This window comes from Zosterops lateralis, assembly GCF_965231275.1.
Source record: "Zosterops lateralis genome assembly, chromosome: 6".
Classification (NCBI taxonomy): Eukaryota; Metazoa; Chordata; class Aves; order Passeriformes; family Zosteropidae; genus Zosterops; species Zosterops lateralis.
Genome location: NC_139761.1, coordinates 39,508,066 through 39,532,982, shown reverse-complemented (window position 1 = coordinate 39,532,982; position 24,917 = coordinate 39,508,066). Strand labels below are relative to the sequence as shown.

Below are 24,917 nucleotides of genomic sequence, written 5' to 3'. Positions count from 1 at the left end.
AAAGCAGGAGAACTGTAGGAGTCCAGAAGTGATAGTAGCAAATTTCTAAGTGAGAACATCAGACACTCTAAGCTTCACGGGAAGAGGCAGCTAATACTTCTCCCTCCTCTTCCTAGTTGGTGACACACATATAGAAAATTTGGTTGTTTTTCTACAGACAGTAAGAAGTACTGAACTATTACAGCATTCTGTTCATAAAACACAGTAACTATTAGTCAGGATTATGTAATTTTCTCCACTCGGCCTATTTAAATATTGCTCTCAAAGTATTCTGAAAAGAAAGCAAGAGGTACAGCAACAGGCTGATGCACATGAACCACTGATATTTAGAAATGAAAGCAAAATAGACTTTGGGATACATTCATTACACAGAATTTGCAGCAAGCTGCTGCATAAACTTTGAATAAGGAAAAAAATAACATTTACTGAGCACCTATATGTTTGACAAACAGAACACATCAACCCTACATTTCATACATGCTTTAATATGTGTAACATTTTATCTATTAATAAAACTTTAAAACCAGAAAGCATTAAAGTCATTCCTATGAGGATAAGTAAGTATTAGAGGGAGAAACAGCAAGTAAAGCAAGTTCCAGATTTTTTTTTTTAAACTGAGTTTACAGACTACATTTCACAAGCTATAAAAGTAGTATTATTCTACTAGTAGTACATTACTAGCAATAAAAGTAGTAGAAAACTTGTATTTTACTTGCATTTAGCTTTCAATGTTTTCAATTTGTGAATCCCTCTGTCCTGATGCCAGTAGAAGCAAAGTTCATACAGACTACCAGAGAGTGATAAATAAATTAGCTTTTGCTAGTCACCCTCTGCAGACTCTTGAAAAGAAGTCTAATGACCACAAGCTAAAAAACTCTGACTGCACTAGTATCTTTCAAGAAGTGCCCTGGCTCAAGTAGGTGCTCCCCTTAGGGGAGCATTCTGCACACATTTCAGACAGCACTTCTGAGCATCAGGCAAGGCTTCATCAGTGGATGCAAGGATATTTATCCCCACTCTACTGCCCAAGCAAAAGCTCTGCTGAGACTGTTTCACATTACCTGGCTCCAATGATCACAAGATAGTCAAGTAGCCGAGAGCAGATTTTCTTTTTCTGCACCATTGTCCTTGATGCTGCTCCCTATGTCATCTCCAGGAACTTCTGTTCATTGATCCAGTGGTCAGTTATCCCATCAGCCGTGATCACTGCCTTGGAGAACAGAATCTGCTTGGAATTGTCTGCCAAGTCCAATCTATAACCAAGAAAAGCAAGAGTGTCAAAAGCACAACCAGGAATATCCAATACATACAAGCAGCTTAATGACCTTAATTATATTCCCAAAAAGTCTCAACGCTCTGTGCAGTCACGGTCATCCACAGATCTCTAGGAGTATAAAAACACAGTCATATGCCCACAAAAGCAGAGAGATGAAAAACACACAAAAAAGTACAAGAGTATCTCAAGAATTAATGGTTGGAGTCAACCATCTTAGAGGTCTTTTCCAACATAAATGATTCTATGATTCTGTTTTAAGGGAGAACACAGACAAACAAAGCTGCCTACCACTGGCAAAAAGCTACCGATTAAATGGTTTGTGCATTTCTTAGGCAAATCCCTAAGATCCTGAGAGTGCTAGGGAAGGGAGCTTCAACTAGCAAGACTGAAAAAAAAAAAATTACCACAACCTGAACTGTAGCTGTAGAATAAACAGAATAACTAAAGAAGGGGTAACACCAGAAACTCAATTTGATGAAATGCATCCCCACCATCCCAAACCTGTAAATGGCTGTCAGTAGGAATGATCTCCAAAATTCCCAAAGACTATGATCTCTTAACACTTTTTCTGTGAAGATACAGAACTGCAGTTCTACAGAATTTCAGTCTGCAATAGCAAAAGTGCATCTTGTAAATCATACTGGGATTTCCACTTACTTCATTCAGTTCCATTGAGCTTGATACCCATGCCTCCTGCAGCTAATTTATCTGAATACTTTATGATAGAAAGATCCTCTTGGTAAAACTGAGATTTTACTGCAGCATTGCTACTTGTCAATAATTATGCTTAATATATACCAAGAAAATAATTCTTTCCAATCCCACCATTCATAGTTCATAGAATTCATGAAAGAACAGGGAGAAAAATAGTTTTAGAAAGTAATACAGTTCCACATTATAGTGTTCCCTACAGTGTTCGAACCTGTAAAACCTAAAAACAGAAACTTCCTGAAATTGAAAGGTCTCAGAACTCTAAAAATCAGAGATTCTCAGATTATTCTAGAAGTTTACTGAGCATTCCAATGAAATTTTTAATAAGCTATTTTATATTAAAAAAATGAATTGATTCCTTTCTGGGGCATATTCAGAAAAAGGTTTCCATTTCAGTCATGTTTACATCCTAAGGCCATCACAGAATTATTATTACTGTACTAAAGTCAGTTCTGCAGCATAAATGTTTAGATTTTATTTGTATAAAACCATAACATCTTTACTAACAACCTGTAAATCTCGGCAAAATCAGGTCATTTTCTTGATGTTTCCCTCATTACTTCATAATTGCCAGCATCTCAGAATCACATTCAAAGTCCAAAAATACATCTGTTTTTTTCCCAGTCCTTCACATTGCAAGAACAGAGCAGGGAAATTTTGTTCATTAGCCCTCCAAATAGCAGTAAGAACACAAAAAACATTACAAAAGTAAGAACACAAAAGCACATATGCAATTTCTAAAAAGGGAAAATCATGCCAGTCAGTATATACTAATTAAGAAACAAACTTTAACCCTCACACATAAAAAATCCCGTATTTTATGAAACTTTGCGGCATGTTTTTAGTAGATCCTCAACTACAGTCACTGTAGATTCCTAAGTAAGAGCACTATGAATTATCTTCTCTGAGCAGCAATACCCTTGTAAATTATCTTCTCTGAACAACAGAAAAAATACAGACACAGGAAGCAAAGTTTCTGTTTCAACATTTAATGACATTATTGAAAACATTATATAATCTGTCCTGGAAAAGCCCTTGATCCTTGATATTCTGCAAATATCTCGCATCAGAAAAACTCAAGAGGAACAATTTGAAGTTGGGATATCAAGTGGTACTTTTTGTCTCCAGTTTGAAGAACTACTTTATCTGCTTTCATTCCAAATGGCTTTACCCAGAACTCTTTAAGGAACAAATGGCTCAGTCATGGACAGGGCCATAGCAATAAGTCATTGCAATGCAACCTAGAAGCATGACTTTGAGGGAATTCTGCTACTTAGTGGTAACCAAAGATGTTTTTCCTCAAAAACAGAGGCTACCCTTGTTCTTTTAATTATTTAGCCTTCTGATGTTATACATTCTTGACTTAAGAGTTCTCAGGCTCGTAAAAAACCAAGACTAGTACTTTGTAAATATGCATTCCTTTCCAGGGAGAAGAACAAATTGATAGACTTCTAAGTTGACCACTGGGATCAGAGAGGTGTTGCTCTTATCCCCCAATCCCTAAACAAATTCCAACATAATAAACTTCCTCCTTCTCTCCTCACTTTTCGACTTGACAAGTGAGCGTAGGTTTTTTGTGTCCTCTAACAACACTATCCAACCTCTCAGTGAAGGTGGAGAAAATACACTGCATTTGTCTTATGACTGTAATTCCTTACATCTGTATTTCCCACAGCTCTGCAAAGGAGTTGGCAAGGTATGCATTATGAAGGTCACAGAAACAATGAAATTTTAAGAATATCTGAGCAGATAAGTACAAGGAAAATATGCAGGGCTTACAATGGCCCTGGAATGGCTGAAGCTACATCCCACTGACATCAGACACTGAAGTTTCTGTCAGTTTTTATAAAAAAGAGCTGAGCACTTTCCATGATTTCTGCTTTCTATTTCAACACAAGTACAAGGGAGACCAGATTGATGCAGATGTTGTGCCAGGGCTTCCAGAGCCACCTCTACTGATTTACTACACTTAACAACACAACAGTTACACTGAGACAGAAGAGGACAGAGACTTTTTTGGGGAAGATGATTTGTTGTTGGATTGGAGCAGGATGTAGAAGAATTAGAACCAAGTGTAGGTTTTTGCCTTCCTCTGTTCAGTCTCTGGCTTCTTCAGAGATCTAGCAGTGCCTGATGACAGCACTTAGAAGAGCATTGCATCAGCATTTGTTGGAACTCATCCTCCTACTCCTGCTTGGAATCAGACACCACACTGATGATCTGTATAAGGCAACACAAACAGGCATCCCAGTCCTGCCTCCCCCTCCTTATCTGCCAAAAGCTTGCTTTCAGGCCAGTGCCATCCTTTCTCTGTGCTGGCAGAAGAGCTTGTGCAGCTACAGGGCAAAACAGACTGTGGAATTGATATGGACTCAACCTAACACCCTCCCTTCTTCTCCCTCGCTGCTTTCATTTTTAAGAGGTTAATTTTTTTGACTTGTTTCACAAAGTGGCCCCACAAATGCTTGTGCAGGCACCAAAAAGAGGCCGGAGAAAGCAGCTAAGGGAATCTGGAAGACTTGATTAAACACAGCATGATCACAGAACTACAGACAGCAGCACCTCTACAGGCAATACAGAGGTAAAGTAGTTTCGTTCTAAGAGATTTCCTATCATGTCATCCTTCCAATACCTCCCAGATTTTAGAGACTAAGTACATTAGGACAGAAATAGATCAAACAACCAAGAGACACTTCAATTTTCCTCTTTCATGTTGGAATTTGGACCTGAACCAAGAGATTATCTTGACTCTGAGATGGTACAGATTTTGACATATCAATGTCAAAACCTCTTCTCTGTCTCCAACTGCTTTAACTTTGGATTGCTTTTTCTGAAAAGGTCTTGTGCAGTGTCTTTTCTCTTTGCAAACATATTGGAACCAGCCCTTTGAAGACTGAATCCTCGAGCAGCACCTGAGAAGAGACTTTCTATAACTTCAGCTCTAGAAAAGGAGAAAAACAGAGAAGTGAAGGCTCACCACAGAAACATACTGCACAAACAGATCACGTCTCAGACAACACCAAAATCGAAATAAGCACTTATATGGATGGTGAACGGGTTGGTGAGAACTAACACTACCCACACACTGTAGCAGCTGTCAGCAGTGCTCACTAGTAGAAGTTGGCACCGTAGCCTAGGCACAAAGACAAAAGACAAGAACCAGCACAAAACCACGGCTTAACTTGAGACATGAAAAAAGTGTTCAAAACAACAAACACTTCTATTATTGGCATTACTCTGCATTTCAAAATTCCCCAAACACCCACATTTTAAGTTGTAGCACAACTTCTTAGAGAACAATCTGCACAGCATTCTGCAGGTTAAAGTCCTCCTAGAAATAAAAGTCTATATAAACAAACACACACTCAGGAAAAGCACCATGGCACATGATGGATAGGGCAGCATGGAAGAACCACAGCAGACTTTTCATTAGTTTAGAGTCATCTGTGTCAGAGCCATGCCCTGCATTAGTCCCAAGAGGCATGAGTTGTGCCGTAACCCTGTTTCATCTATCCATTGGAGTCCTTAATCTTTGTTAAGAGTCTTCTCATTCAAGACACAAATCTAGAGGGATAAAGCAATTTAGTCAAAGGATAACTTCAATACAACAAACTCTCAATACAACTTGTGTCACTGTATGGGGTCTGGCTGAGATGAAGGTCATTTTCCCCACAGCAGTGCTCACAGTGATGAGCTGTGTACTGATAACTGGAAAGATGCTGATAACACACCAGTGTTGTGGCTACTGCTGAGCAGTGCTGGACAGCATCAAGGCTGCCTTTCCAACATCTCCCCCCCACGCAGTGCTGGGGAGTATGCAAAGTCTTGGGAGAGGACATAGCCAGGACAGCTGACCCAAACTGATGCAAGGATATCCCATATGACAACTACTCAGGATAAAACCTAAGAGAGAGGAGGAGAAAGGCAGAGAATCCATTATTTGAAACATTTATAATCTAGAGCAACCACTAAGCCTACCAAAGCTCTGCTTCCCAGGAAATGGCTGGACAGCATTTGCTTCTGGGAAGTAGACAATAAAATTTCTTGGGCTTTTTTGCTTCCATGAATGCAATCTTTGCTTTATTAAACTGCCTTTACTTTGACCCACAATATTTTTCCATCTTATTTTCTTCCCCCTGTCCTGCTGAGGAAGGGTGTGATAGAGTGGCTTGGTGGATAAGTGGCATCCAGCCCAGGTCAACCCACCACACTCACCTGCAGCTGTTTTCCCCACACAGAGGCTTCCAGCTTTGATGGGCCAGGCTTACACTGAACTGCCTAATGCTCATTCACACCATTGCTTGCAAAAATGGTACGAAGAGAGCAGATTAATTTACAACAGGAAGGTGCTAAGCCCTGCTTTCCTTTTAACTCTTCCACGCTTTAAGATGGTACCAGAAAGGCTTCTCCTTCCATTATCTCCAGCTTTTACCTCGTAAAAGGATCATAGTGCACAGTTCACCAGTGCATGGATACCTTTAGAATATAAATCAGCATCATACAATTCAATTTGCACACTGACTGAATGAACAGCATACATGAGACATTAATTTTTAAGAGAAAAAAGAGGAAATTGTGAAGGAGACAGAACAAATTACAGGACAGGAACCACATAAATTACCGTTCACTGAAATTTCACCTTGTGAAAGACCAAATTTCCAGTCACGCCCAAAAGGAACTAAATTTTCAGTTTCCTTGGAACATCCTGAATTTCTATTTACTCTCAGCCAAGACAGTCTGTACTGAGTTCAGCTCTAATAGCCACTATGCCTGACCCTAGTGCATTGTTTTCTGCGAACTCAAGACTCACCAATCGAACTAAACTGAAAGCTGAAACAAACACAAATAGGGCCAGGAGTTTCAATGCCCACTTTTGAGTTGATTTACATTTCTTTTTCTCACATCACACACCTTGACCTATCTGCTAAGCTGTGAGAAATAGGTGTGAGTACCTCAGGAACAGCCAACCTCACCTGTGTGGGCAGGAACTCCACTTAACTCACTGCTGAACTGGAAGCAACATGGTTTGAAGCACAATATGAACTGTTCATGGTAGCTTTGACCTGTGTTTAGACATTTTAATAATCTTCATGAAATCTTTACCACGGAAATTTTGGTTAGTTCTTTTTCCAAGTGTGTTTCAAATGATCCCAGACATTATCTCTGCTATTTTTGCTTGTACTAAGCTTTTAAAGAAGCAGACAGGCAGTCCTCTTTTCATATGAGCCATTTTTCATTTCTTCTGCTTAACAACTATATAAAACACTGCTAATAGTTTTATACTTTAAAATATGCAACATTCTAGGAAGCTCATTATTGCTATTATCCAGATACTACAGTGTTTCTGCTAAGACAAGAAACACAGACAATAGCAGAGATGAGAACACCTCTCCTTCTCCAGAACTTGACAGAACATGGAACAGTTTCTAAAATGTGACCTGGATGGACTTGCTATACTGGTGCAGCTGCTTTGTGTGTTACCATGCACCTTGGCGAGGCAGCAATGCATGCCAACACTGTGACTCCTAAGAAGATACTTGCACTTCAGAGGAGTAAAAAAAGAAAAAAGAAGGACATTTTCAAAGAATTGCAAGCATACCTAAACAGACAATGACATATTTATCTAGTATGGCTAATTTATAACATAGGTGTGGTTCTGCAAAATGCCTAGGGGATCGTTCCAAGCATAAGAAATCACCCAGTAGAGAACACGACTGCAGGAAAATTCTAAAAGCATCCACCCTAGAGACCAATCAATAAGAGTTGCTTACAGGTAAAACAGTAGACATAACCCAACTACTTCCACTTTTTATCTATCAATAAGTCCTGACGGAAAGGACAGATCAAACGACATTAAAGAAAATTGAAGAATGAATGGGGAAAACAGGTTTTGGCAATACAAGAAGACTTCTTTTGAAGGCCTTCTCAGTAATTGTAGTAATTTAAAAATGTCTTCCTTTCCTATGAAATAATATTATCTCTTTGCCTTCTGAAAACAGGACTGAGACAACCAAGCATCTTTAGCCTCTACATTAGTTTTTGAGAGCAAAATGGAAGTAGCATAGGCAAGGCTGCTGACAGATAGACTGAAAATGACCAGAATTAGTCCACAAACAGAAGTATCATGCCACAGATGGGAACCTTTTTGCAGCATCATGGAGTGAAGCTGGACTGATTCAGGTTCCCGGTTGCTATAGTGACAGATTTCCCTGTCCTTGCCATATGTCAGCCCTTCAGTGTTGCCTCCTCTCTCCCCTCTGCTGCAGCCAAAAGCTTGGCTAAACAGCCTGCTGTACATGCGAGATCACACGGTCACCACACATGCACATGCTGTGAAAACAGACACACAGGTAATCTGATTCAGATCAATCACCATAGCAACCCAATCTTAGTCCCCAGATTTTAGCCCGTCAGGTATATTTATAGAGCAGCTGCAGCGCTCCACCCCCTCTGCTCCACCGCCAGAGCTCCCAGCACTGCCCACACTACCAACAAGCTTCACCCAGACACAAGGACTGCCTGGAGTCAGCACTGAAACAGAGCCCTCCTGGCACCTGCAAGCCCCAGGCCAGATGACAGCGCGGTATCTGCAACATGCTAAACGCCTCCCAGTCCATGAGCTTTCCATATCCACGAGCACTACAAACGTCAGGAGTCATTCTTGCGCACGGAAAGCTGAGTACCAACCACAGCTGACAAAATCCACTTATCCAGGTACCCACAGGATGCTCCCACAAACATGCAGGGCCAGCACAAAAGGAACATGCAGAGCCTGCTAACACAAACACACAATCCTGACAGGAACCTGAAGGCAGCAGTAAAGGCAAAGGAGTGGTTCCAGCAGCATCTGCCCCACAAAGCCACAGCTGCATCCACCAGTAGGCACCTGAGAGCCATGAAGAAAAATCAAGACCAGGGTTTGAATGAGTAACAAGAGATAAGCGTGTGAAGAAGAATGGTATGCAAATACTCTTATCCATTTGATTCCACTACACTCTTGGGGAAAACCAGCAACAATAAACCAATGCAGGAAAAGCACATCCTTTTATAGTACTCCACTTCCTAATAAGAAGGAGATGGCAGATTTTAGCCTCAGCCACAGGACATTTCATACGCTTCAATTTAGGTTAATGACCTTATTCTCCTCCCCTCCTTTACTGTGTGAAACGACTCTCTTGACTCTCTCGTGATCTTTCCTGGCCAGGATCATTGTGCAGGGCACCACTCACTACAGAATCATAGAACAAATTCTGCCATAAAAACCCTCTGCCAATCTGGCCAGTTCTCCTGCTCTACACTGTTTGAATTTAAATTCATCTCTTATTCAAAAACAATCTCTGGAGATTTGCATGAGAGAACAGTAACACAAGGCCAACTCTTTTGAAGTCTGTCCTTTTTTGACCCTCCTTGTGAAAAATCACCATCATAAAATATGAGAGCTTTCTCATTTTCTCTACCTCATCAGCTGTTCACTCATCCTCAAATCCGCACTCATACATTTTGCAAGGAGTGGGGGTGGGAGGAAGGCAGGGCAAACCAAACCCCACACAATGCCCGCAAGCTGAATTAGCCTCACAACACCTGCAACCACTACAGCATTATATTCTTTTCCAAACTAAAACTGCTTTTAGCTTGAGCTTTGAGCTGAGAAAGGTTGGTGCTGCTTCTGAGTGCAGCCCAGTGCCCAGCACCCACAAGATGCTTCCATTCCCAGCCCTCTGCCCAGTTCCCATTTGAGCAGTAGGCCACAGTTCCCATAATGCAGGCACCAGAAGGTTTTTTCCAAAAGCCAAATAGTGTAAATGTACAGCCATAAAAAAAATTAACAAGAAAACAACAAGACGTGACATTTGAGAGAACTACTGGATGCAGCTGCAACTGCTAAATAATTCACTGCTTTCTCTTGCCACGGCGCCTCCCCCAGCCACAGTGAGCAGCTCTGGGCCAGGAGACATCACTCACGTATCACCACCACCAGGCACATTCAACTCTTTCCTGGAAATCAGGCACACATACAAAGGGGATCCCAACAATAAATTGCAGCCTTTTGTAAGACAGAGGAGGGAGAATGCTCACAACCAGTGTGGAAACACTGAAACATTGTTCAGGAAAATGAACCAGAAAATAAAGTACTTTAAATAATCCAGTCATTTGGCTGTTGTTAGCACCTCAGAACTCAGAGCCCCATATCTGTTTTGCCTTGTGTATTAGAAAGCACTCAGCCTGTCTCCCCGTGTACCACCTGCTTGTTATTCCTTCCCTCTACACACCTTCTCTTCATCAACACTGGGATTCCTCCTCCCAAACCGATCCTACTATTAATTTTGGTGATAAATCATAGTACCAGCTGGCCAAAACTGAAAGGAAATAAAAGAGACAAGCCCATCTTCTCTCTACGAGAGCTCTGGGGTGTGAGAAGCGTATGTTTGGCAGACTCACCCACACGTAAACATTGGGGGAAGCAAGCTCAGAGTGAAGAAGGGACAGGAACCGCCTCAAGCGACTGCTGGAGCCAGCAAATGACAGAGCAAGGGCTCCCGAGGGGGCCCCTTCCACGGCAAAGGAGGGAGGGAAAACTCCACCCTGCTGGGTATGTCCTCAGACTACTAACAAGAGAGAGACCAGGTGGCCTGGAGGACAGAAGCAGCGTGCCCAGCTCGTGGCTCCAGCAGAGCGGCTTAACCGCTTATCAAGAGGAAACACACACGGCAGCAGAGCGGCTCAGCGCTTGTGGCTGCAGCAAATTTTGGTGGATACTGGTTTTGATTCTTAATTATCTGTATCATGGAAAGCACTCCTCTCCTCCCACTAGCCGATGACATGGAAACGAGCAGAGGCACAACTTCTCACCTCCTGTCACAAGGGCCTTTCCAGAGCAAGGACAAGATACCCAGGCAAGCAGAGACCCAGGGAAGGTGGTGTCTAAGGTAAAGGCAAGAAGGTGATCAAAAGTTTTACACTGACATTGGGAAATTCAGTTAGGATATAATGGCAAGCAGGACACAACCAGGGCACTGATCTTGCAGATGTGACAAAGTAACAGGATAGGAAATAAAAGGCTGCTCTGCTCACAAGATAATACATAGTTCCTGGAGGTCATCAGATAACAAATTTGACAGTAACGTATCTCTGTTCCTTGTATAAAAAAGCAAATGTTAATTCCCTGATTCTCACAACTGTTTAGAGATTAGTTACAAACAAAACAAAAAGATGATATTTGACAAACTGGATACATCAAAGGCCAACATGATGACCCACTCTGCTTTGAGAAATGCTGCTGCTTTGAAATAATGAAGGCTATAGAAGAAACAGGAAACCATAAAACCTTGTTCCTTGCTGCTACACTGATGCATTATTTCTCACAGCAACCCAGAAACACAAGAGTGTCTCATTTAACTGCAGTGTCTGGGATCACAGCATGAGAACAGCCTCAGCTTAGGTAATTTAGGTATATGCAAGCAGCACTTCTTATTTTTAAATCCCTGCAAGGGTCCTGCTAGTAGCAGCAATCTAAAGTGAAGACAACCTCACACAATTCAGTGGTTTCTGGGCACCAACAGGCACAACTCCCCATCTGGGAGTTCCCTAGTGTAAAACTATTTCAGAGCTCCTGGCAGTACATGGGTCAGTTATTCAGTTTGCTTGCTTTGGGGTTTCAGCCGGTTATTCTAGTTCCAAGACAGAAATCAGAAGCATGTTTGTCAATAATCAACAGTACTTTCCATGTGGTTTTGACGGGTTTAAGGAAACCTAGCGACAGAGAATCTAACTGCTCCAGAATTATTTTCTAGCTTGAACAACAGAGCAAAGACCAGCTGAATTATACAGGTTTAGCCACATGGAGTGAGCAGTAGGTTGATGCAAGTTTTTCACAGCTCCCAAGGTAGAGAAGGAAAAGCAGCAAAGCATTCTGTCTTCAAAAGAAGTATCACAATTATTCCACCAATTACAGATTATCCTACTGAAATACATTCCTTTTTAACTGATGTCTCATGATGCCCATTTATATTTCACTTTGTTTCTTATTAGGTCACTGACAATGATTTTACTTCACAAAAATTCATATCCTGAGATAGATGAAACTCTTTAAACTGGGGACATGATATTAATCTTGCACATCAAACTCCTTCATTCTTTTTTTCTAAATCCTTTCCTCATTGCTGCAAATCCCTAATCAGAAGCTGTATCTGTATTTTCTACCAGTGCACTGAATAACTGTGTCAACTGCCTGGAAATTTAATGCAGTATATCTTAAATGCAGGCACAAGAGGGCCAAAGGACATTTCAGGAATTCATCTGTGTTGTAATATATGCATTGCCTGTCTCCAATTCCTTCCTAATGGAAAGTGAGTGAACCATTCACCTCTGTACTAAATTTTAACATAAAAGCATCAATTACCATCTTGTGAGTATGCTGGCAAATCCAGTTAAAAATGAGAGTGTGAAATGACAGGGAAAACACTGTATTTTACACCAGTTATCCTGTTATCCTGTCTCACATACTAATTAATACCAATTTTTCCCCCTCAAAAAGAAAGCCATTCCTCTAACAAATGCATCTGGAAAGGAGTATCAGAGAAAATCTATTAGCTGGAATGCCATAAACTAAAAAGTTTGAATTAATTTATTCTCTTGGAATTTAGCAGTACTTGTGACTTTCTAATTTAACACTCAAATTTTTCATAAATATTTGGTTTTTCAACTGGCTCACCACAGAAGATATTAAATAGACCAGACTGAACATCTTGACAGTGGCATGCCTGGTGTATCCTGAGTATTTGATTTGGCTTGAGGTGAGAGGGGAAAAGCTATAAATTATGAGCCTCTATGCCCCTGAGCCCAAGGCAGATAAAATCAAAGCCAACACTAATTTAATTCAGGAGGATGATATGAACAAGTGTTTTAGTAAGGCCTGAAATGCACTGATGCCTCCACCATTTCTATTGAACCATCAGTCCTGATGCTCTAAAACCTAAAAAGCTGCTTTGGCTAGGTGGGCAAGGATTATTCTTTAAAATCCTCAAAACTTTTACTCCTCTGAACTCCAAATCCTTCTAAAACAGACAGAAGTTGGACTTAATACTCCCAGGCACATGGGGACAGTCCTGTGGAGGGCCAGGAGTTGGATTCAATGATCCTTGTGGGTCCCTTCCAACCCAGCACATTCTGTGACTGTCATTTGTTACATTCACCACCTGTCTGCTTTCAAACGAGCTACAGAATGGTACCACAGCTGAAGAGTTTGCCCCTAGTATATATTTATGTTTTTCCACAAAAACTTTAAACTAGAAGATTTTTTTTTGCCAGTTTCCACACAGCCTTGGGCTCACCACCATTCATAGCTTTGGCATGTAATACACATCCTAGAACTGTGTCTTGGCCATATTAAGCGTTTTGTGTAGACAACCTTCTGTCACTGAGGACACCGTTTTCCTTTTTCCCTATCCAGGAAAAATCGAATTGTTTTTAAAAGCAATAATATTGTGGAAAACAATACAGTAGGACTCTGAAGCTTACAGCTTGAAACCTGTTAATTTGGTAAGAACACAGGAAGTCCAGACCTGTGATAACAACTGCAGCACCACTGGACAGGCAGGTACAAGATCTTTTAGTGAGGACAAAGCTGTATTACTCTCCAAACAAAAGCATTCTAGAGACTTGCTGATGATTTTGCATTTTGTTAAACACACAGTAAGATACTTAAAGAGTGTGCATTTAATTATACTCTTATTAAGAGTGTGTATTAAATTACGTTCAAAAGCTGTGCATTTTCTAACAATAAAACAGAAGGCAAAAATAGTATTTTATGGCTGGAATGATCTATCAGTTCAGTATTACATAACGTGCTGTGAGGGGATGGCCAGATTAGATGCTGTAAAAACTGCATTTTAGCTGTGTTGGATGTGAAGTGCTCTCTTGGATGTGTCAGGATTGCAGCTTTTCATTAGTGCTGAAAACAGCAAGTACTTCTTGTGCCCAATCCAAAACAGTTCCCTAGGTCCAAGCAGTATAAAGCCCAAAAATAGAGCCACTTCCCAAATAACCTATATTTGGATGACTTTGCTTTGATTATGTGACCCTCAGGACACCACAATAAATCTTCCCTCCCCTTGCCTGTGTCTACGAGCAGCATCCTTTTTGCAGATAAGCAATGGTGCAAGGGGCACAGCAAGGACACTTGAGAGCACACCAAGAGAAATGCTGACCCAGAGTAGAGAAAATGGCTGGCTGGTCTAGGGAGAGCACAACATAATGCCAGAGCACATTTCTGCCCCCTCTCCATGGGGCTGCAGATTTATAATGCAGGTCATTTTGCATATGACTGAAAACAGTGTGGCATATAGAGGAGCTATGGGGGGAAAGGGAGAGAAGAAAGACGAGAAACAAATCAGTTTCCTCCAAGGCTTATCATTTCTCCAAACACTTCTTTATCGTGACTCCCCACAGCGACACAGACCCAGCTTTCCTCCCCTCCTCCGCCTGACAGTAAAAGCGAGCAGCACAACACGGTGGTGACACTGACCGCTGAGGGGAAAATGGTATGCCCGGTATAAACGTGGATTTCCTATTCTATTGTCTTGAGGAGTAACAGGATCCGCCGTTTACAAAGCAAGGAGTAAAAGCACCTTTCCAGTCACATTACCGCAGCAAACCCTTCACAACAAACGGCTGCACGCCTCAGCCTTTCCAAGGGGTTCTGCCCGCCCCGGGCCGCCCTGATCCCTTCCCTCCCCACCCGGCGGGGAGCGAGGGAAAGCCGCCGGGGGCCCGGCACCGAGGGGAGAGCCCCCAGCCCGCCCGGCCGCGCCGCTATTCCCGGCTGGAGCCCCGCACGGGCCCCGCAGGTGCCGCGGCCGCTCGGCGCGGGGCCGGCCCCCACAGCGGCCACAGCGGGACACGGGCCCCGCCCGCCCCGGCCCCGCACCACGGAGCCGAACCGGGCCGGCCCCGCTCCCGGGCCGCGATCTCCGCCCGCCGCCGGCCGTGACCTTGCGGAAGGGCTGGCCGCCCCCCAGCATCACCACCGCGCCCGGCCGGGCGGCTGCGGCAGCGCTCGGGGGGCCCCGCCGGCAGCTGTCCGGGTGCGGGGCACCGCAGGCAGCGCCGGCAGCGGCGCCCCGCGCTCCTCAGCCCGACCCGCACGGAGGGTCGGTGGGGCAGGCTCCGCTTTTGCCATGTGCACACACGGGCACCGGGCACCAGCACCGGGCCCCGCCCGGCCGAGCCGCCCCGCTCACCTGCCCCGCCGCCGCCGCCGCCGCTCTGCGCCGCCCGCCCAGTTCCGCATCCAGCGCCGCCGCCGGTGCGGGGGGGGCCGGCGGGGGCGGGCGGAGCGAACCACCGGCGGGCGGGGCGGGGGGAGCCGGGCCGGCAGCCGCCCGCAGGGGGCGCTGTGGAGGAGGAGGCGGGATGGAGATGGAGATGAGGTGTCCAGAGCCCGGCGGGAACAGCTCTGCTGGCCGGAGAACCGCCAACGCTTCAGCCACTCGAAGCGTCGAATTGTGTAGTGGTGTGGTTTTGGTTTTATCAGCTTTATGTATGTATTTGTTCCTTGTGTTAAGTTCATTTTTATAAGTTACAATGGTTTGCCCCATGCACCCATGTTCCACCCTCATTGGTTTCATCCCAACCCCAGTTCTATGTCAATCAGAAGTTATCCAGCCCTGGGCCTTGTCTGTCACTTTGGGGTCTCTCCCAAAAGTCTGGAAAGTTCCAGGAAAAACCCCAAGTGATTGGACAAGACTTCAGCTGTCTCCCCACCTGAGTTATTAATTTGTTACTATGTATGCCATTTATCCAGAGAGCCATCCCCCTTTGGCCCCTGATTTGTCCCCAGTTAGACCCATCCCTGAGTTCCTCCCCCCAATAAAAGGTGTTGCATTCAGGGGTTCCCAAAAAAAGCTTTTTTTCCCTTGCTTTTCTCCCACTGCTTCTGCTGAGGGGTGTCTGCTGGGGCAGATCCCCTGATGAATAAAGCCAGCAGTTAACCCAGAACAGCCTCCTCTTTTTTCCTGCTGTCGTTGCTTCACTCCTTCAAGCAAGACAAGAACTCACAGGGTCGGTGAGGTTCATCCTGCTACCGAGCCGCCCCCTTTACTGTTGAGGTGTCAGGGCTGGCCCAGGCAGAGACAGACACCTCAACAGAATTAGGGCTTTCAGACCTCGTCCTGGCAAGCAGCAGCTGAAGCCTCGGCTCAAAGCCCGGCTCCACACTGGCCTTGCAGCAAACAGGCACAGTGCCGTGTGCTTTCACCCACTGTACTGAGATACGTACTTGCTGATTTGTTAGTAGCTTCATAAGATTACAAGAGAATTTGGTTATTAAAAGCTTGACATACAGCTTTTTTTTAATTCCTTCCAGCTCCTAAAAACCAGTGCGCTGCACAAACAAATCCATTTACTAACAAAGCCAAAACTACTGAAGTAAACCCAAAATGCAACCAAAAGTAACCCACAATTTTTATTCATATGGAGTGCAAAATGGAGAAACACTGTTTGATATTCCTCATCTATACTTTGCCCACTGTAGAGGAATTGAGTTTTCAGAAATACCTTGTCTCCCTCTGCATTGATCTGAATGCATCATAAGCAAATACGGCTGTTGAATGAGGGTACAGCCAACTAGGACCTCCCAGGACTGTAATTCAAGCACCCCAATATTTCTCCAGCAGCCAAACCAGCAACATTAATTTGAAATAGATCAGGTAGAGAGATTTAAAGCAGCAGGACTGAACCTCAGGCCTAGACAGCATTTTGTAAACATAAGTACAAAGGGTCACCAATCTTATGGACCAATCTCTTCCCCCATTCCTGCTTACTTGAGGTCCATAGGCTAACCTGGGAAGCTTCTAAAAGACAAAAAATGGTTCTGTACTGATGTGCACTTTCAAAGAAACTGAGACTGTGAAGATGTAAACAAGGAGATTGTTTACTACATGATAATGAAAAAGGTTGCACAAGGCAGAGTGTGCTGTTTTGGGCTGGTAGAGTTTATTTTCTTCACAGTGACTGGAATGGGGCTATGTTTTGGATTTGTGCTGAGCACGGGGTTGATACTACAGAGATGTTTTTGTTACTGCTGAGCAGGGCTCACACAAAGCCAAGGCCTTTTGTGCTTTCCATGCTGCTACAGTGGTGAGGAAGCTGGGAGTGCATGGGAGGCTGGGAGGAGACACAGCCAGGACAGGTGACCCCAGCCCACCAAAGGGATATCCCAGACCATATGGCTAAGTATGTAAAGGAGGGAAGAAGGAGGAAGAGGGGGATGTTTGGAGTGATGGTGTTTGTCTTCCCAAGTAACAATTACACATGATAAGGCTCCACTCTCCTGGAGATAGCTGAACACCTGCTTGTCCACAGAGAACAGTGAATTAAGTCCTTGGTTTGATTTGCTCATGTGTGAGGCTTTTGCTCTCCCTATTCAACTGTCTTTATCTCAACCCACAAGCATTCTGGCTTTTACCCTTTCAATTCTCCTCCCCAGTCCTGCTGCTGAGGAATGAGCCAGTGATTGTGAGGCTTGGTGGCTGTCTGGGTTAAAGCACAATACAGAGGCAAGGAAAATCATTGTTTTCACCAGTGCCATCCACATCAATGTTATAGGTTATACCTGGAGAATCCCTCAAATTCACATGCAGTTTTTCTCTTCAAATTAAGGAGATGCAGCCCATAGAATATATAGCTGGAAGTTAAGCTGCAGCTCTTCTGTTGACAGCAAGGCCCAGCCACCCTCTAATCCACCCAGCACTGATGAGCTCTTGAGCTTTGCTCATTACTCCCCCTCTCATACCCCGCTCCAGTCTCCTATAAGCCTAATCCTATTCCTTCTTCTTCTGGTTCAGTAGATTCCAATTCAAATTTTATACTCCAGAGTAACACAGAGGCTTCAGCAGAAGAGCCTGTGGTGTGGAACCTTGCTAAACTGACCATTGCTTTCCTTTCCCATTGGGCAGGGGAGCACCAAGCACTTAGAAAGCAGCTAATGCTGGACAGCTCTCTGCTTTCCCCCATCCTGCTGCTCCCTTTGAGGTAATGAGCATGTTCAACTCTTCCTGGTGTTTCACCTATGAACACATCAGAAATGAACAGCATATCAGGGGTCAGGTAAGGCCCTACTGAAATCCACTTCAAAGCCAGGGCACACAACTCCTCTTTCAATTTTGGTGAGCCACAAAATGCAGAAAATGGAGTAGAGCACATGCAATAAAAGGATTATATTCTGAATGCAGCTGTACAAATCAAGGTGAGGTGTGGATGCATAATTCATGGTCTTCATGACACACACTTAATCCACTTCATGTATTTGCCAGCTCTGGCACACAGCAAGGCACAGACCAAGCTACAAATCTCATACTAAAGGCCGAAAGAAACTGCCTGGGGCTGCACTGCTATTCCTTTCCCACCACTTCTTGCTTCTCCCCAACACGTATACTCATCATTTCTTATTAGCTTTGAGGTTGTTACAGCAAGAACTTATTCCACCCTCTTCCAGTCTCATGACAGCACATCAGAGAATGTCAAAATCCTGTATTAGGCTTTATTCTTTTATATAAACATTAACATTTCTCAAACAGATTAGTTAAAAATACAGATTTAAACAAGAATTTTTGCAATTGCAATGAGTTATAAAAAACAACAGATTATTTTACAGATTGTTACAAGTGCTTTACAAAGGTGCAGAGTGAAGGCCAGTGGCAGGGGACCAACCTCAAGTGCAAAATGGACACAATACCCTCACCGCGGGCATAGCGCTCAGATACACAGCCAAAAAAACAACAAACAAACCAAAAAACAGACAGACAAAAAAACCCCGAGCCATGTGAACCTATGCTCTTGGGATGCTCACCAGGCAAGCAAACACAGACCCCTATGACAGAGAAGACTCATGAGACCAAGCTACCAGAATACTTAAGATTACATCTCTGAGATCAGCCGTAAGATGTTTTTTTGTTGAAAAATAAGGAACATGTTTTATAACAGTGTATTTCTCTTCTGTCAGACAAAATATTGCTGTAAATCCTAGAATACTTATGGATGCGGATACTTAAAACTTGGGCCATAAATCCAGTATGGATCTCACAGTGCCCGAAGTGAAGAAAGGATACAAGACCCAAGCGTCCTTCTGAAGCAGTTGGCACTCCTCATACAGGAGAGACCTCCATATCCCGTGATCATCACTGAAACCTTGAGCAAGTACCTTGGAAAGACTTTGGCAAAAGGAAGACAATGCAAGTGGCTCTGATTATACCCAATATTCCTGCAGCCTGTGATCTGAGTTGTACAGCCCACAGCTTATGCAATGCCCACATATTTCACTAAATGCAGTGTGTCCTCTCTCATTGGTCGATACATCTTCACACCCACCTTGGAACACATACCACATGCTCCAGATTCTTGAAAGTTTTCGAGATCCTTCCACCACACCCACTTTACCTAGGTACCAGGCCTACCCACCTATCTTTCTTCTAGTCCATCCCTAAAGATAAAATCTATGCCCTGATTTGTTTTGAACTAAAGTTGTCCAGCTGTTAGCAAATCAAAGGTAAATTGAGCTGAGAACCACCATGAGATAAAACCGTGATGCATTATATTAAAAAAAGTCCACTACTTTATGCCTGACATCTTTTTTTGATACACAATGTTCCCTACCCAGAGGACCTCCTTGTTAGACAAAGGGCACTACACATTACAGGAATCCTTTTTCCAAAGGAGGGCCAGAATAAAGGGCAGCTCTAGAGATGAAGTCTCATAATAAAGAAATAAAAGCTACTTCTCTTGGAATCATTGTAAAGGGCAGCACATTCAAGAGATTTTATTTATAGGAAACCCAGTGAAACCCCTAGAACATTCACACTGACTTCCCTGAGCTCCTCAGATCCAGGTACACTGGGGACCCTGCAGAAGCCTTTTGAGCTGGGTTACTCTCAACAGAGAGCTTTTGGCAAGTTCCTGCAAATTCATTTTTATAATCAGCGAGAAGAGGATCAATGGGCAAATCCTCAGCATATGCTTAGAGAAGAGAAAGACTCTGAAGAAAAAGGAGTTGAGGGGCAGGGGGAAAGGTCTTCATTTCTACCGTTTTTGAATGTTTCACGTTATTCCTTTGGGGTACGGGCACTACATTGAAACCAACCCCTCCATCGGATCTACCCCAGCTGCCTCCTGCATAGTCTCATAACAACACTGAAACCCCAGGCTCATCACTTCCTGCATGCCCAGCCCAGGGTTCCGTGCTTTGGAGAGGGGAGGCTGGCTTCTCGTTAGCAAAGGCTGGGAGATGGCATTATGTCAGCATGTCAGCGCCCTGGGAGCATGCAGTCACTCATGCACATCCCAGATTTCTGAGAGCAGGGGCGGGAGTTTCTTGTCCTGCAGCCGAAGGGCAAACACCTGTTCAGAGTGGACACTGCTCAGTGTCCGAAGACTGACCAGCTTCATCAACATCCGTGGAAACATCAAGCGGTCCTGCAGGGGCAAATAGACAGCTGTTAGTAAATTCACATAAAACTTTGTTTAAAAAAAAAAAATTACCACAACTGATGATACACTGTAATCACAAACCTTACTTCCTCCAGACCCAGCATTCTCCAAGAGGATGCAGTGTGAAAGAACACAAGTAGTACATCATGTCCCAAAACTCCAGACTTTCCCTGCTGGCTAAATGATGGAACATGATACGGGACAGCAGATTGTGACAGCTCACAAACCCTGCATTTACAGCTGCTATCAAAGAGCCCAGAAGGGACAAGCATGACAGTACAGGCAGCAAGAGACCTGTTACAGACAGTACTGCAGGAACTCTGCCTGCATAAACACAAAATCTGCTTGCATCATCACTGGAGATGTTCTTTCTGGTCAGGCACTTACATTTGGTCTGTTGATGCAAATGTAAGAATGAAGCGCTTCCACATAGGTGTGCTGCAGCCTCTCCACCAGGGACTGATCCTGCACATTCGGTCGGTCTGCCAAAAAGCAGATTAGAAGTAAGCAGATTAGATGTTAGCAGATTGCCACGGGCAGCTTCACTGGATTTAACATCTCTGTCTAGCCCCACTTCCTCCTATGGTATCTGCCCAAAACTTCACCTCATATTCACCCAGCACCACTGGGAGACATATCCATGACACTCTGGCAGCTGTGTCAGTTGCCTGTAACTGCTCTTTCTCAGGGATGTCTACTGCAGAGGTGGGAGGTTAGAGACCAAATGTATTTACACGGTGCTGTTTGGTCTCATTTCCTGTCAAAGCCTCCTATTTGAGAGCAAATGGCAAAGTCTCTCCAGTAGCTGAGCCAATTAGAAAACAGGAACAAAGAAAAACAGTCGTTAATCAGGTCACAAGACAGAAGAGTAGAGGTGGCTTCTTGGCAAAGCCTTGTCCTGGCCTGGAGTGATACTGCCTCTTGTCCAGACTACGTTTGCTCGCCCACTAGATGTCACTCATGCTGTGGGACTTACATCACACCGGAGAAGTGCCAAGGACATTAAGGGAACAGCAAAACAGCAATTTCAAAATGAAGAAGATAAATACTGGTTGGTTTTTTCTGCACACTTTTCCAGCAGTGAGGAATTCAATTTCCTCTGGAAGCGGCACTAAAAAATTCAGAATATAATGAATAATATACTCCCTTTATCACTGGACTCTATACATGCTTTATTACTCCTTTTCTGCTTGTAACATCCCCTGACTCTACTTTTTTTGCTCTCTGACTCACTGCTGCAGCTCTTCAGATCTTCCATGCTTTTTACCTGCAGAGAAAATGTTGATGGCAATTAAAAGTGCATATTCAGCATCATTAAGCTGTAGCTCATTCATTCCCTTTGAGAACTCAAAGATGGGGTTAATGAACTCAAACTGCAGACCTGCAACAAACAAAAGAGAACAAGGTGAGGCAGTAACAATTGTCTCCCTTCTCTCCCCCTCCCTTTAAATGGAAAAGGCTGCCAGAAATCCACTGCTATACACCAGGGAGTGGGGAGGAGAGACAGGCAGGGAAAAATCCTTACATTATGCTCTAATGCATCCTCCCTTTACATGCACTACTGGATGTGACCACCAAACAACAGTGGCTAAGGAGTCAGGTTCTAACCGTAAAATGACACTGTTTCTGGGTTTTCCTAAAGCTTTAAATGCCCCACAGCACATTACCAGGCAACAGTTAAAGGAACACAACATCAGCTATCAGATAAGTCCATCAAAACATCAGAAGGTCACAAGCACAACATTTATACTGTCCACTCTCAGAGTATCATCACCTCCTTCCCACCCAGTAGCCTTCACGCTTTCAAAGAAAGCTTTCATTCCACAATTCAGGTTCATTTGAAGTATGTATGAGCTCAAAATACGCAGTTCCAAGAACTCTGAACTATGCCATTTCCTTCAGCTCAAAGAACTGGGAGACCTGAGGCAGAGCCTGACCTAGGCTTCAAATCACCTCATTTGATAAATTCAGTCAGACAGAAATGCACTGATATTTATTGGCATAACTGAGACCACTGTCAAATCAGGTCTCTTTGTGCTATGTAATCATACTGAAAACTTCAGGCCTTTCCTCCAAAATCACATCCAAGTTTCTAATTTCCGGCATTACAAATCCATTAGAGAAGGAAGAACAACATGGAGGGCATCTTTCTGGATCCCTGTTTTGTACCTTTTTAATAACCCAAAGAAAAGGCTACCAGGAAAAGTGTTATAAAGAAAAGTTGTATATAAAGGCCATCTAAAGTATAAATGGTTAAATAGCTACTCAAGGAGTAAAATAAAAAAATCAGCTGAAGCACAACTAAGGTCTTGTTTTTAGAAACGCTGAAGATACACACTTCTTACTTCATCTGAACTTACAGACACTCACTGCTCCTGTAAAAATATACTTCAGAGATCACAACACCATAAGCTACCATATATTAGGACGATAAAATGTCAAAAGCAGTCTCTGGAGATCCTCAGTGCACAGTACAGACTTAGTATCAACTGATACGTTATCAGAGCAATGTTATCACTCCAAGCATCCATCCAGCTTAGCAAGTATACACTTGCCAGGGAGAGAAGACTAGTTTGGATTGGTATGATCTGATACAGCTCCATTACCACACCACATCTCTATAAGCAAGGAGTTTCACACAAACTGCTAGTCCTAGGTGGACACTTGCAGCAATATTTTCATGTTTTAAGAGTCCAGATTTTCCCAAGCAAATTGACACCTAGAAAAAGACATGAACTGAGCTGATACCGTAACGTAAGCAAAAAAAAAATTTGGTTTGTGGGGCTATTGGTTTGGTCCTGTTCTAAACCTCTCATCACAAACTACTTCCAGCTGCCCACATTAAAAACGAAAATGTGTAAGAACACAAAACACTGGGGAGGAAGAAACACCTGTCTAATGCACCACCTGCTTTGGCGAAGTCATCCCGATTATAGCTCAGGTCCTTAAGAAAGGTGATGCTCTCAATCTCTGGATTGTAGCGCCGAGATGTCTCCAACAACATCACCTGAAGACGAAAGATATACTCAATTTGAAAGCAGGAAGAAATGTTACATCAATAATTTGCTGAATCTTGAAGCATCTTTGAAAACAAACAAACAAACAAAACCTCTCCAGTTTCACTCAAAGTGCTTAAAAATTCCAAGATAAAGTGTGCTGCCATCCTTTGTGGTGTCTGCTTCTGGGAAACGGGAAATTCCTGCTTACCACTTCCAAGGCACTTGCCTCATTCCCTTCCTGTATAACCAGGCACTGCAGTAGGCATCTTGCCAGTATAACCTCACACTGAAGTAATGGTCCCACAGCTGAAGTCCTTCAGTCTCCCATCCTCAAAAAAGGGATGGAACTAGTTCTCTAGGTGGGTCACTCCAAATTCTTTAATCTCTGCTACTACGTGCTGGGGTGGAGTCGAACACTCACCTCTATGGTAGATGTCTTCAGTAAAGCAATCTGATCTTCCCTGGTGAGTTCCAGGAAGCCAGGTAATTGCTTGGCAAAGTCCACGATCTCTTGCACAGAGATAATTGCAAGTTCTGTGAAGTGAGCAAAACGCTGCTGCCTTGCTTCACGGTTATTTGGATCAGGAATCTGGGGCCATGGCTGTAAGAATGGGAAGAGACAGCATACATTTGTGAAAGATAGAGCCAAAGATGAAAGACAAGATGAAGAGAACAAGGAAAGAAAATGACAACTTCAAAATATCATCCTTCGTGCTATTTTTCACAGAGCTTTAGCCCACAGATGCAATGTCCAAAGTAACTCTGTTCTCCCAAATAATTTACCTAAAATGCAACTCCCCAAACTTCACTTTTGCTTATTCTGGGTCTGCTGGTAGGGTATTTACCGTCACTTTGAGCCTGTCTGTGAAGGAGCGCTGGTTGCACTGCTGCTGTGCTGCCACGAGCTTTTTTATCATGCTCAGCTGTTCCGGTGTCAGTTTGTGGGAAGGGCTTGGCGGATTTGGAGGGTTTGGACGCACCACAACTGTCCGAGCCTGATCGTCTTCCTGCTTCTTCAGTTTCTTCAGTCGGATCTGTTCTTCAGACAGAACATCTAAAGCAGGAAAAAGCTCATGATCAATCATAGGAACACAATGGAAACCACGTTAAACACGGGGTAATGTGCTGTGGATGGAGAGGCAGAGATCACAGCCTGCCTGTACCAGGCACAGCAGAGTGTACACAACACAGCCAACAGTGGTACTTGTTTCTCCCTCTATTCCCTACTTTAATATGTTTCATTGCTTTTCTTCTAATCATACTGTCATGTAAAGTGTTCACAAAAGGCAAAAACTCCCCTTACGATGCCCTGCAGATCTCAGAAAAACAACAGTGACTCTCCCCATAAAGCAATTCCCTAAAATGTCATGTTACAACAGGTGCTCCCTTCACAGGCCATGGTGTGTCCACTGTATTTTATATTATCCTACTGTTATATCCTTTTTTCAACG

General features: G+C 43.5%; 2 protein-coding genes across 14 annotated transcripts in view; both read right to left on the bottom strand.

The window, feature by feature from the left end:
* The window catches only part of MADD (MAP kinase activating death domain), a 68,760-nt gene extending 53,488 nt beyond the window's left edge, over positions 1–15,272 (bottom strand). For all 11 annotated transcript variants that reach the window (XM_083862913.1, XM_083862915.1, XM_083862920.1 and 8 more), the window contains exons 1-2: positions 15,226–15,272; positions 1,062–1,253 (exon numbers count right to left, since the gene is read on the bottom strand). In XM_083862913.1, the coding sequence (XP_083719039.1) occupies positions 1,062–1,123 (62 nt within the window). In that variant the 5' untranslated portion in view covers positions 1,124–1,253; positions 15,226–15,272. The remainder of the gene's footprint in view (positions 1–1,061; positions 1,254–15,225) is intronic.
* Positions 15,273–18,504: 3,232 nt separating this feature from the next.
* The window catches only part of NR1H3 (nuclear receptor subfamily 1 group H member 3), a 29,310-nt gene continuing 22,897 nt past the window's right edge, over positions 18,505–24,917 (bottom strand). For all 3 annotated transcript variants that reach the window (XM_083863451.1, XM_083863450.1, XM_083863452.1), the window contains exons 4-9: positions 24,312–24,520; positions 23,888–24,067; positions 23,375–23,474; positions 21,735–21,848; positions 20,855–20,949; positions 18,505–20,452 (exon numbers count right to left, since the gene is read on the bottom strand). In XM_083863451.1, the coding sequence (XP_083719577.1) occupies positions 20,306–20,452; positions 20,855–20,949; positions 21,735–21,848; positions 23,375–23,474; positions 23,888–24,067; positions 24,312–24,520 (845 nt within the window). In that variant the 3' untranslated portion in view covers positions 18,505–20,305. The remainder of the gene's footprint in view (positions 20,453–20,854; positions 20,950–21,734; positions 21,849–23,374; positions 23,475–23,887; positions 24,068–24,311; positions 24,521–24,917) is intronic.